Raw genomic sequence first — 12,488 nt, 5'->3', positions numbered from 1 at the left:
ATTAACTTCCAACACAGCATCATTTGTCTTGCATCCAAAAATGTGTATGTGTGTGTGTGTGTGTGTGTATATATATATATACACATATATATATGCTCATATATGTATATATATATGCCAAAAAATACATTCACAAAAAATATATGGCATCTATGTTTCACAACCTATCCTTCTTCCTTTTAATTTTTCTGTGGTGGTAGTAGTATGTTTTAAGACCTAAACTAGCACTTACTTTGGAGAGAGATGCTTTAAGAAATATCCCATCACTTTCAGAGCTTGCACTCTGATGCCTTCACTTTGTGATGCTAAAAGCTTGTAGACAACCCTAAGTGGAGAAAACAGAAGGTTTCCTAAAATAGTTGAAATACATAGCAACTTTTGGAAAGACGAATTAACTGTGGTAGACTGCAGTGTCTAAAACTCATTTAAAAGAATGATTAACTTAATAAGACTGAAAAAAAAAACCATAACATTCTTGTTAACAGAACAATAGTTTGTGATTTCACATTTCCTAATTACATTAAGGGGTTTTTCATCAAATATAACCATCTTCCAAATATTAATACATAAAACATGCTCTAAAAGGCTGCTGCAACTCCTATATTGAGATATCCAGATTAATTCAGAAAACTTAGCAAGCAATCAGTTCAGTACAAGTGTAGCTGGACAGGAATAGTGATGTGTGGAGGGGAATTCACTACTAGCACTAAGATCTGACCTCTGTGCATGCTGTTTCTCACTCATGAGGGACAGAGAAAGACAAGTTGGGAGACATTCTTGTCATTTCTCCTACATCAGTTTCTACTCTTCATATCCTGATGATTATGCTCTACACCAGCTGGTCAACCTCCACTAGGAAGGTTTAAGAAGAAAGCCAAAGGCAGAGAGGGGGATGTCTGTAGTAAAGTAACAGACTTAACCAGCTGGAAAGTTCTAGCTGAAGTTTTCCCAAGAAAGAAAATTAGAGTGAAATAAACACAGCAAGGAAAACATGAACATAACTAATGAAAGTCTGGTAAATCAGTAAACAGTTGGAAGTACAATATTGCAGTGGGAAGTGCCCAGTAACCTTAAATACATTTGACATTACCAATTCAATCTGTAATACTGCACAAATCTCAAATCTATGCCTTCCCCAAATAAAAAAGAAATTAGACTAGTATTTAATTTTAACTTCTCAAACATTTGATTGCAGTACATTAAAGCTTCAGCATTTATTAAAGTTTATTGATACTTTTATTATTTTAATTTCAACTAATTTTAATATTTGCCTTCTATCAACATGAAGAGTAACAAATGCAGAGTTTTGATTCTTGTACATCTCATAAAAACATGAAGCATCACAAAGTATTTCAGTGACATCCAATTTCATTCACTGCTTACCTTTCAGACAGTAAAGTGCTTATGACCATTATCTGCTTATGTCACTACCTCATTTTAGTTGGGCTACAGCTCATGGTATTGGACAGACCTTTGAATTTGTGAACTATGATTTAGGTTATACCTACATGGAAAAGAAGGCTCTCTATCACAAAATAAAGTTTTATTTCCTAATGCTACCTGAAATTCGACTGGAACAGAAGGCACAGTACTCAGTCTTTACTGTGAATACTTTCTAAGTTTTGCATCATTTTATGAGTGGGAAAGAAAAAAATAATTCGGTGATTCTCGGGTCTTCCCCAAAAGATTCCATCTCACAATATTATATTTTAGATCAGCAAGTTGCTGAGTTCAAAGGCTTCAGTCAAGTTTTTAGGCCTTACCAATACATCACTGAGCATTCACCAGCAATTACACTTGCCCTCACTTTCACATAACTATAAATAATACCTAAAACAGTAAAAATCTAGTTCTATACTAGAATTTACATGAGAACCCAGGAGCTATTAAAAAAGCAATTTATTACTAATAATTTATCCTGGAGAAAGCTGCAGCCACAGCAACTACAGAATCAAACAAGCAAGCCCATGTTACAATGTTGATTCAAGCAATGTAATCCATTTCCCTGCTTGTCTTAACAGAACAGAACCAGGGTTACTTAATTTCACAGGAAAATAGTCTTACATTTATTTAATTCAGTGGATTTGTTACTTTAAAAAATTTTCTTTATAAAACCTCCAAATATTTATAAAGATTTAATTTTTTTTTTTATTTCAAGAACCCTGTGTTCTAATTGCAAAAAGTAGAGGCATCAATAAGCATACAAACAACTCATTAATGACTGAAGACGATATAGGAGCAAGGAATATAACAAATGAGACAGGAAAAGTGATTTCTCACTGTGGACTCACTATTCATAGTGACTTGCCCATACACTAGTTAATAAAAAAGAAAATGTCTAGTGCCAGTTCTTAAATAAATGCAAACATATTGCATTGGAGACCAAACATGACATCCAAACACTTTATTATTTAGAGTTTTTATTACTTTCCCATAGTATAATACATTACCATACAAATCAAGTCAAAGCTGAGGAAAATGGGTTAAAAAAAAAACCCAAACCATAAGTCTAGTACTAAAAGGGGAGAAAAGAATTATGAATGTGCCTGGATGTTGTCTCTTGAGGAAGAGCAACTGAAAAAAATTTATGTATAAATAGGGGTTAACCAACAGGTGCAACCAAATGTATGAAATGAGACTCTGCCTTTACACAGCAAGAGAATTACTACTGCACATACCCTTCTAGGAATAGTTCTTACATTTTCTTGCCTGTTCCAATTTCTTGCCCACTGTGTCCAGGCAGGTTCATTTTAAATTAGAGAAGTTCAGTAATTTTAGCACTTTCTGAGAGGCACAACAGAATCAGAGTCATAGGTTAGTCTTCTAGCAGATCTTCTCTTGTGCTTTTACTGTTAATAGTATTTCCTGCTCTCCTTACTTTCTCTCACAATGTTAAACAGTATTATTCTGTTTGTTGAGAGAGACTGTGAACAATCCATACCATAAAGTGCTAAATTTAAACAAATAAAAGCTTTTTTCCTGCAGAAGTGCTACAGTGCTTTATACCTTAAAAAAGGGGGGGGGGGGGAAAGAAAGTTAGTAAATATCTGAACCAAATCTTATCAGCCAACTTGCAGTTGATAAGTAAGAATGAGAGGCTAAAGACTAAGCACCAGTGGATGAAGGAAACATCAACCTACAGACTAACTGAAATTGATCACTACTTGTCTAAGCATAACTGACAGCTTGGAAACAAACCAAGAAAGACTTCATTGATAATAAATCCAACATCACCTCTTGTCAGAAGAACACCTTCACAAAAAACAGTAATCTCACAAGAAGAGCACTTCAAGATTGCAACGTACACTCAGGAGGATGTTATAGATTCCATGGGAATTCTAGCAAGCAACAGTATGGTCAAAATACTATTTCCTTTTGCCCACTTACAAAATCCAAACTTACTGTAATCCATTCCTCTGATCAAAAGCAGGGATCATAGAACTGGGATGCTCTGACATCAGAGCAACAAGCAACTGCAAGACATCCATTAGATTGTCATCCTGTTGAATAAAAGTTACAAATCTGAATTAAAAATGCGTGTATGCTAGAATCTTGTTTTGGTTAAAAGAACCACTGCAAAATATTTCAAAACGATCCAGAGAGTAATAGTACACCAAGGACCAAAACAGCTAGGTCAAGATCAAAAAGCTACAGATCTGAAAGGCAAGTACAGAAGAAAATATTACCAAAAAAACCTCTAAAAAATAAAGACTGAAAACCAATACATCTGTGTCTGGGACACCAGCCTTTTGCAGGGAATGGACTCTTGGACTATGCTTTTTCCCACACACATGGTCATCTGTTTGCATGTATAGTTCCCCATCTTTTACAGCACAGGAGCTCAAAATAAACTGCTGCACATTTTCCGGGGCACAGGGTGGTGTTTAATGCAAAATCTCTACTAACAGTCCAAGCCCAGGATGAAAAAATACCTGCCACAGCCTTTAAAATGGCTCGTTCAAGCTGCTCAATAAAGTTTTTCATATGACTCAAGCACTCTGAACTACAGTTTATTAATTTGTTCCAAGTGATTTATAACTAAAAATAACCTTCAAAGTAGGTTTCCTTTTTCCATTCTTTATGGTATTAAAATGAAAACTTATTTTTATGTTTAAAAAATCAAATACTTTCCAACAAATATTCTGACTCTCTCACTATTAGAGAATCAGTTTTACACCACCTGAACAACTACATTCACCTGATAGTATCACTGGCAGACACAATCACTGATGAATGAGCCCCTGTAATTTATTTTTTCACGTTTTTCAGAATTTGCAACTAGGCAACTATATCTGTGGGATTCAGTATTCATGGAGCTTTCAAACTTTTTTACACTTGACCATGCAAATTGCTTAGTTAAAGAATCACCTCCTCATCTGGAGGCCTTATAAAGCTTCTGCTATTTTCATTTATTTTACATGTAACCAGGAGTCTGAACTTTTACACCTCCATATAAAAAGAATGGCTTAAATTGCTTGACCATGGCACTACCAGGTATCAGAAGCCAGCAGAGAGAATAAAGGAAAATATAGGTGCAACAACAAAAAAAACCCAAAGCACAAAACAGAAAAAAAAAAAAATCCACACTGCTTGAAGTTCAATTAATTCCTTATTTTACCAATTTCAAGCACCCTTACAGAGATGAGATCAGTAAGATTTATGCCCCTATTTCCCTTGTCTTTGATGTTGCATCTGGCATAAAGTGCCTTTTCCTGGTGCTAAAATATGAAGATGCAGATGTATCAGTGGTAACCAACATTTTCTCCCAATTAAGTTTACATGCTTCTCTAAGATGCCATTAACACACATCTTTATTTTGTAATGCATGTTTTCCATTTCATTGCTTTATTTAAGAAGCAAAATAAAAAGCAAGGAAAAACAAACCAAAAAAATATTACTTAGGCAGCATAAAACCAAGATTCTGTCCTTTTTTTTTTTTTTTTTTTTTTTTAAAGTCAGTTGCACCATCTGTTTTTCTGCTTAGTAAATGGGTTTGCAGCACAACATAAGTAACCATTTTGACTTACTGGCTTAATGAACTTCAATCTAACATCTAACATAGTGCTTAAATCACTGCAAGAATATTGGCAATTCAGCACACCACATACACTAGAGTTAGACTGTTTGCTACTTCCTCTACAGAGCCATCTTGTGGCATAAAGAAGGTAATATCTGAAGACATTAAAATATTTGGCAGCTACAAACAGCAGAAGCAATACCTCTGTCCCCCCCAAAAAACCCTCAAATGAAAAATTACCTCATGTATAGTGAGCAGATAATTGAGGATAGCTTGCAATTCATCTTCTTTTATTCCAAAGTCCTTTAAAAACAATCAGGTTTGAACTTTCATTTTTCAAGTACAAAAGAGCATTACTAGAAGCCATGGCTACATACAGAGAAAATTCCACAAAACACATTTGGTTTTCCCCTGTTACTATAATAGCTTCAGAGATGGAAGGCAGTTTTTTCTGCCCAAAAAATGTCCACTGAAATTTATTGAAGTGTATTAAGAAAACTCCAATACAGGCATGAAAATAAGCCAGACAGTAACAAAGCACATTAGATTGTTAAATTAACCCATGTTAACTGATGATAACTTAAACTGAGAGCTTCCTATTAATAGAAGAATTAAAATAAGGTGGCAAACAGCATTCCAAAGTAGGCCTGAATACTTAATTACAAACAAGTCTGTTAACTATACCTACAGGTGAGTCTGCTGCTTTTTTTCCACTACAAAATCCTATCTTTAGTTTCTATCCATTTTGCAGAAACTTAAATCATTTATGGCATCTTTGTTGGGAATATGCCTTGAGGTCTTTTTGGTGAAAATAAAAATAAAAGCCAACAGTCTCCAAGAACATGATAAGGAGAAGGAAAAGCAATCTTGTTCATTTCTATGGATTTTTTTTTTTTTTTTTAAAGTTTCATTTCCTGAAAAGATTTTGCACCACTGCCTAGAAATAGAAAACTTCAGGAAGGATCAACCTTCTGTGATGAACATGTTTTTTACTGTACTTGTGAATCTCTATCCAAAACAGCCCAAGTTATACATCTGACAGAAATTAAAAATAAGTAATAACATATATAAATAACATAATAACATAGAAATTACTAAGTTAACAGAAGTCTTTTGGAGTTTGATAGCTAAATTGTCCCCGACACTTCGATTGCAGAGCATCCAGCCTAAAGAAAGAGTACAAGAGTCAAAAGCAGAACTTTTCTGGCAGTTACTCCTGCATCCTGCTGGGGCTAAGGGGCAGATGGGTTCCTTAGCAACACAGATTAAGAGGAGAAAAGGGAGACAGATTCAAACAGAATAAAAAAACAGTCTACAGAAAGGAGAGGAGCAGAGAAACATCAGAGCTTAGAACACAAAAGGCTTAAGAAGACTCTAAAAGCACTAAACTGTTGGATTTCAATATCTTCCTAATGTCTAACAAACAGTTGTGAAACTTAATGGAGTTTTTCTTCTACTCTGGCCCCTGGCCCACAGCATATAATGTGCAATGTTGCTCCTCAAGCACTTCAAATGCAGGTAACACTGTTCTTGTCAGAAACAAAATATGGTAACACTTATTTCCCCCACAGTAAATATTTCTAAGTTAATGATTTAACAGCTCCATTTTTGATAAACACAGCTTAAAAGGGAGAAAAATGTATCTTTAGCACTATTCTCTGTGGCAAGAGCCACAAGATGCACCTTGCATGGTATTTCTATTTACTCATTTTTAAAAAATTCAACATGCTTAGAAAAAAGTGCTATACTGAAGTGCATTCCTTTATGAAAGAAGGACTGTAATCCTATCCTAATTTATCCCACCTTCATCACTAGCTGTTTAATGAACATCAACAAGAACGCTCGCAGAGATAAAATCTCTTTCTGAGTAGGCCTTGGCCCATCTGCAAAAGAAGAAAAGGGGACATATGGAATGCAAATCAACAGCTGTTATTAGCATAGGACACATTTTCACACCAATAAAAATAAAAGTTTCCTTTCTTACACTTCAGACTCAAAACAGTACTGCATTAAATCACTGTCTATTTGCACAATGCCCAACCAGTGATGTACTACTAAGGCTTTTATTAAGCACAGTTTTCTAAACCCCTTTAGATTATTTTCATGATTTTACCATTTCCTTGCAATGTCTAAGAACCAGCTTCATACAAGAAGCAAGACTGATACTAGAACTTTGCATCAGAATTTCCAGAATTCATTTTTTTTTCAGTTTACTATTGTTTTTCAAGTTCTTCTGCTAAAGTTCAGAGGGAGACCCACATGTCATTATTATACATTGGCTATGTGCACAAAAAGAAAAAGACAAAAAAGTCTTACAATGCTATATATCAAGATTATCTTGAAGCCCCCATCTTAATTTATTAAAGTCAAAAGGAGCTGCTTCTGCCCTTCCTGTGTAAAGCAAACCTTCATTGAAACATTTTAAATTCTCAGAGTATTTCCCAGGAGAGGCAAGGTTAAAATAACAGGTGGAAGCAAATGTCACAGCCAAGTAAAAGCTTCTGTAGAGGAAGCAAATGAACTGTTGGCAAATACATTTCTAGGGATAATTTTTACACTGGCTTCCAGGTTCATAGCTTTAGGATGATCAGGAAGAAGCAAATCAACTAACATGTACATGATCATCCAAGTATGGTTTTATACTGTACAGGCCCACAGGCATATCTGCTTATTAATAGTTATTTTCAATACAGATCAGTTTAGTCAAAATATGCCATTGAACAGAATTAGTAAGACTATCCTACAAATACACTTGCCTCAGGATCAATATATCAGTTCAGAAACTAATTAAGTAAATCCATGTCTTCAGTAAAAAAAGAAAGGAGAAAACACACATGCTTTGCTCCTTGTAAGATTGTAAAACACTACAAATCACTCTTTGCAACACTAACAGGAACAGCTGATCATTTTGAGAAGCTGGTGGCAGGAAGTTAGACAGATCTAAGGAGCACTCCAAATACATCCAGCTCTCTTTCATCACCCACTTCTCTCTCTGAAATTCCCACAGCCTTTTTCTTACTTCTTTACTTTCTTCTTATTACTTCTTTCACCAGGAGTTCACTGTCTGCATTAAGCACACTTATTAAGCAACAAGTTCAGATCCATGCACCTGTCAGATAAGAGTCAGTATGCCTGCTTTCAGCTACACTGCTTTTATAAATAGGTTTTTAAAACACTTTAAGCTTATGCAACACTGGAACAGGGTCCATAAAGAGACCGTATTCCCAGGCACAGCTCTGCTCTTTCAAAATCCTACCATTTCTCTGACCAGTGCTATTTAGGATTAATTCATGTAGAGCTTCAGTGACAGAGGATATGACTTCTGAAGAAAATTTAAATTAATTCCTGAAAGAAAAGCTTCCAAGAATATCCTAAATGCTCAAACTGTTACAGCGAACCTAGCACATTAAAAAAAAAAATTATTTCTGGGATAATTACAGTTCTTTTCAATAGCTTGAATTCACTTACTTTTTATAAACAAACATCAACTCATGAGAAGAGGGATTAATACATACCCACACCCTTAGGAGTTATACCACTACGATCCTGAGGATTCACTACCCAGTAATAATACTTCAGGGTGTGCATGACCAGAAGGACAGTCCCGACCCGGCGGATTGCACCATAAATGTTAACAGTGGCAATGAACTCAGTAGACAGGTAAGTGTACAGGATCAGCTGAACCTACAGCACCCAGGCAGGAGACCAAGAATCAGTACAGCAAAACTGCAGCATGTCAGACAACTACATTCTTCAATTTCATCTCCTAACATGTCCCAGAGAAACAGATTTTCACAAATCAGTCACAAAGCTCTTAAAACCCCTGCAAACTACTGAAAAAAATCCACTTTTATTTATAAAACTATAGAGTGCCATGTGTTTTTTAAGCTGGTCCATTCTCTCATGAGCATGACAGCACAGTATGCACATAATCACAGCTGAGATTGAAAGACAGCTCTCAGTTCAGAAGAGTCACATGTGAAATATTAGAGAGGTGCTTACTTATTATAGGCTCAACTATTCATTATAAAATTAATTATTTGAATTTCTTCTTTCTTTCTTCATCTGAGAAATAATTACTTAAATAATACAAATTTCATTTAGCTCTAGCAAACAAAGATGCTCTGTAAATACTTAAGCATTAGCAATATTAATGCTCAGTCTTCTAAATGCAAAACAAATTTAAGTGGAACCAACTGGAAAGTTTCCATCAAAGTTTTTCAGTGTAAGAGAACACAGATTCACCAGAACAAAAACACTGTGCAGAGAATGTGTCAATTCAAATCAAGACTTCAAATCTGACATCCAGGGTAACTTCTCTTTAAAATTGCTGAGTTTTTTGCCAACTAACCCCCATGCAAAATTCCTTTCCAAACTACAACACTGGGTCAAGAACTCCAGAAGTCACTCCAACCCTGTTCTGGAGAATGCTGCAGGTTAACCAACTCCCTGAAAATCCTGGGAGCCTGCAAATTTCACAGCTACATGCAGAAAAGCAGAGTCTGAAAACAGATATCTGCTGGAGAACCAGCACCTATAATTCTTGGGAGGCCAGGCTTTGCCTCAACACTGCCAAATCCATACATCATAAGATGCATCACACAAATAAGCAATTGTACCTGTGCTGGGATATGAATCCATATTGCAGGATTAAGGAGAACATGATCACACAGCTGCTTCAGCAAGGGCACCCCATTGTGTAAGTTGCTCAGGTATTTGGAAAAGGCAAGGCAAAGTTCCAGTACAGCTCGGGTAACATGGGCTTTGGAAGACTGTAAAATAATATCTGCTTAAGGAAGCACTCTGCAACAATGTAGGAAAATTACTTCTCTCTCAAAAAAAAAAAACCAAAAACCAACCAACCAAACAAACAAAAAATCAGCATTAATGTAAAACATTTGGGAAGATTATACCTTTTCTAGGCTATATCCTATGACAAGGAAGCCCTTACAGGAAAGCATCTGTTCTTGCATAGCAATGGAATTCTTCAACAACTCCATGATGAAAGCCAATAAAGTAGAACTGAAAAATAGAATGTTTTAGTTAAAAAACAAAACAAAACACAAAGTTTTAAAGGTTATAATGAGGTAGAAAGTATTTCCAACTTAACACTTCCATCACACAGACCAGAGACAGATTTATTGTGTTATATAAATGCTCAGTTCAGAAGTCATGCATTTTAAACTTGAAATTCTGCATTCTAAGATAACTATGTAATAAAAGAAATCCTCTCAAAAGAAGTGCTTGCAGAAAGGCAACAGGTAAGTGGACTATTCTCTGCTTTGCATTTCACTTACAAACTTCTGCAGTATCATTAGCAAATGCCATCCCACTTTCTTCTGCTTTCAGATGAAACACTCTCCCAGACCCAGCTTTTTAGCCCAAGCTAATTCAGCTCTGTGCTGCTGCCAGAGTATTCTTTATGCCCCTCTTTTACTAGTGCCTATGAATCAAGACCTTAGCCAGCTGAGAGCCCCTCTAGAGCTGGGCTAGTTCACAACTCAATCACGTCCTGGACTCATCTCAGAGATGCCCAAGTCTGAGCCAGCTCAAGAGAGGTCCAGAAATGTACAAATGGGCTGCAGAACATTGTGACCACTGCTTCTTAGCAACAATATAGATGTAGATCATCTTTAAACAGTCACAAAAACACAAGTGCAATGAAACAGAGGAAACTGCACCAGGACTCTACAAAGCACTCCCATTGCTATTAATACTACTCTTTAAAACTTAGGATCTCTACCATCTCTGTGCCAGAATGTACAGAAGTTGGACTGAGCTGAAAGAGAGCACAAATCAGAGAAAAATCCTGGCAGTAACACTGAATAACACTGCCTTTCCTTAAGCCTGAAAGTATAAGAAACAAAAAGAAAAAACAATGAAAAACTTTATGTAAAAAAATTTATCCTTCCTGGAGTTTCTTCTTAAGCCTTCCCCAGTGGATTTTCTCCATGACAGGAATGAGCTCAAAAGAATTGTCTGTAATTCTGTTGCACAAAAAAAATGTGAAGCAGAAATGCGTAAATTTTGATTATGTGTCAACTTTCATAGAAAATTTGGTACAAATACAGAGTTTGCTTTGAAGTCCTGCCTGTTAACAAGGCCACCTTCTTGCTGTTAGACATAATTCATTGTTGCAGAAGACAATTTAAACCACCATGTCACTTAATAAAGCAAGAGGTAATTTCCTTTACTTAAAAAGAAACAAAGACCAGAACACAATAAGAACATGCACTCACCAAACAGTTGTGTCAATGTGGTCTGATGAATATTCCCTGTAGTCCAACTGTGCAAAGAGAGGGAAAAGTACCTGCACCCCTCCAATGGAGTGCAGGGCACTTTGGATAGAGTGTGTTAACACTGCTTTCACATCCTGACAAAGAAGAAATAGTACATAATTGAAACCTCCTTCAGGAAGTGTTAAAAAACTTTCTTTAAAAAAATAGTTTGAAATTTCTTGAATATAAAATTTGTGTTATTACCAAATAGAAAGAAACAGCAATGAGTACAAAGTGACTTTCACAGCCACACTAAGTGCCCAGCCTGGCTGATCTACTGCTTTATGTACATATATATATATATATGTGTGTGTGTGTGTGTGTGTAACTATATATGTTCACGTTTCATAAAAATTTTTATATTTTTGTATAGATATATTTTTATATTTGTATTTATATATAACCTACAGTGTAGATCCTGGGTTGAATATACAGAAGGTTGCTTGATAATTCTAAAACAAGCCTTTAGAGAAAACTCTTTTAAAAGAGACCCCAAAGAGTTTCTGACACAAGATTCAGGCATTCAAAGTGCAGAGAAGAAAAGGGCAACATCTCACCAGGATGTCTGCAGATGACAGCAGATAGGTAGCATCAGTCTAACACAGTCTTTGTAATGGTGACAGGTTGTAATTTTTTCTTAGCATTTTTGTACATCCACATTAATTCAAGAAACAAGGGAGGTGGCAATAGGGAAAATCCAATAAACCCCCACCTATCAACAGTTCCCTATCTTGTCCAAATCCCTATAAAATTTGATTTTTAGGTTTTCAAACAGAAATAATTTGTGTCCTCCAAATCTATGAAAACGTTAAAATACCTGCAGCATGAGGGCATGTGGTGAATGAACAAAAATAGAAGGGTTTTCCTTAGGGGATGACTCGAGACACAGCTGTGCATCTGTAGCCCTTGGATTGTACATAAATGCAACAGCACTGGATAGTTTCCCATCATACAGCAACAACTTGTGATGTTCATCAAGGAAGAGATCACTTTCTGCCTTGAATTTGAATGTTCCCTGGATTGGGGAGCAGGGTTGAGGAAGGAAAAAGAAAAAAAATTAGCTTACACACATTAATAAAGTTCAGAACACAAATATTGCCAAAAAATGACTAAAAGATTGCTTCTGCAAACTGGCAGCATTCCAGAAAGGAGGGGTCTCATAAGATCATTGACTCAACATCAATTTTAGAGTT

The 12,488-nt window shown here is 35.8% G+C and overlaps 1 protein-coding gene across 7 annotated transcripts in view; it reads right to left on the bottom strand.

Moving 5' to 3' along the window:
* LRBA (LPS responsive beige-like anchor protein) overlaps positions 1-12,488 on the bottom strand; it is a 388,894-nt gene that overhangs the window by 329,867 nt on the left and 46,539 nt on the right. For all 7 annotated transcript variants that reach the window (XM_071753672.1, XM_071753674.1, XM_071753673.1 and 4 more), the window contains exons 10-18: positions 12,113-12,310; positions 11,257-11,390; positions 9,931-10,039; positions 9,637-9,789; positions 8,533-8,701; positions 6,821-6,900; positions 5,258-5,320; positions 3,403-3,500; positions 233-325 (exon numbers count right to left, since the gene is read on the bottom strand). In XM_071753672.1, the coding sequence (XP_071609773.1) occupies positions 233-325; positions 3,403-3,500; positions 5,258-5,320; positions 6,821-6,900; positions 8,533-8,701; positions 9,637-9,789; positions 9,931-10,039; positions 11,257-11,390; positions 12,113-12,310 (1,097 nt within the window). The remainder of the gene's footprint in view (positions 1-232; positions 326-3,402; positions 3,501-5,257; positions 5,321-6,820; positions 6,901-8,532; positions 8,702-9,636; positions 9,790-9,930; positions 10,040-11,256; positions 11,391-12,112; positions 12,311-12,488) is intronic.

The sequence above is a fragment of the Heliangelus exortis genome, chromosome 10 (assembly GCF_036169615.1).
Source record: "Heliangelus exortis chromosome 10, bHelExo1.hap1, whole genome shotgun sequence".
In the NCBI taxonomy this organism is placed as follows: Eukaryota; Metazoa; Chordata; class Aves; order Apodiformes; family Trochilidae; genus Heliangelus; species Heliangelus exortis.
The sequence above is the reverse complement of the archived record's forward strand: the minus strand, read 5'-3'. Positions and strand labels throughout refer to the sequence as shown.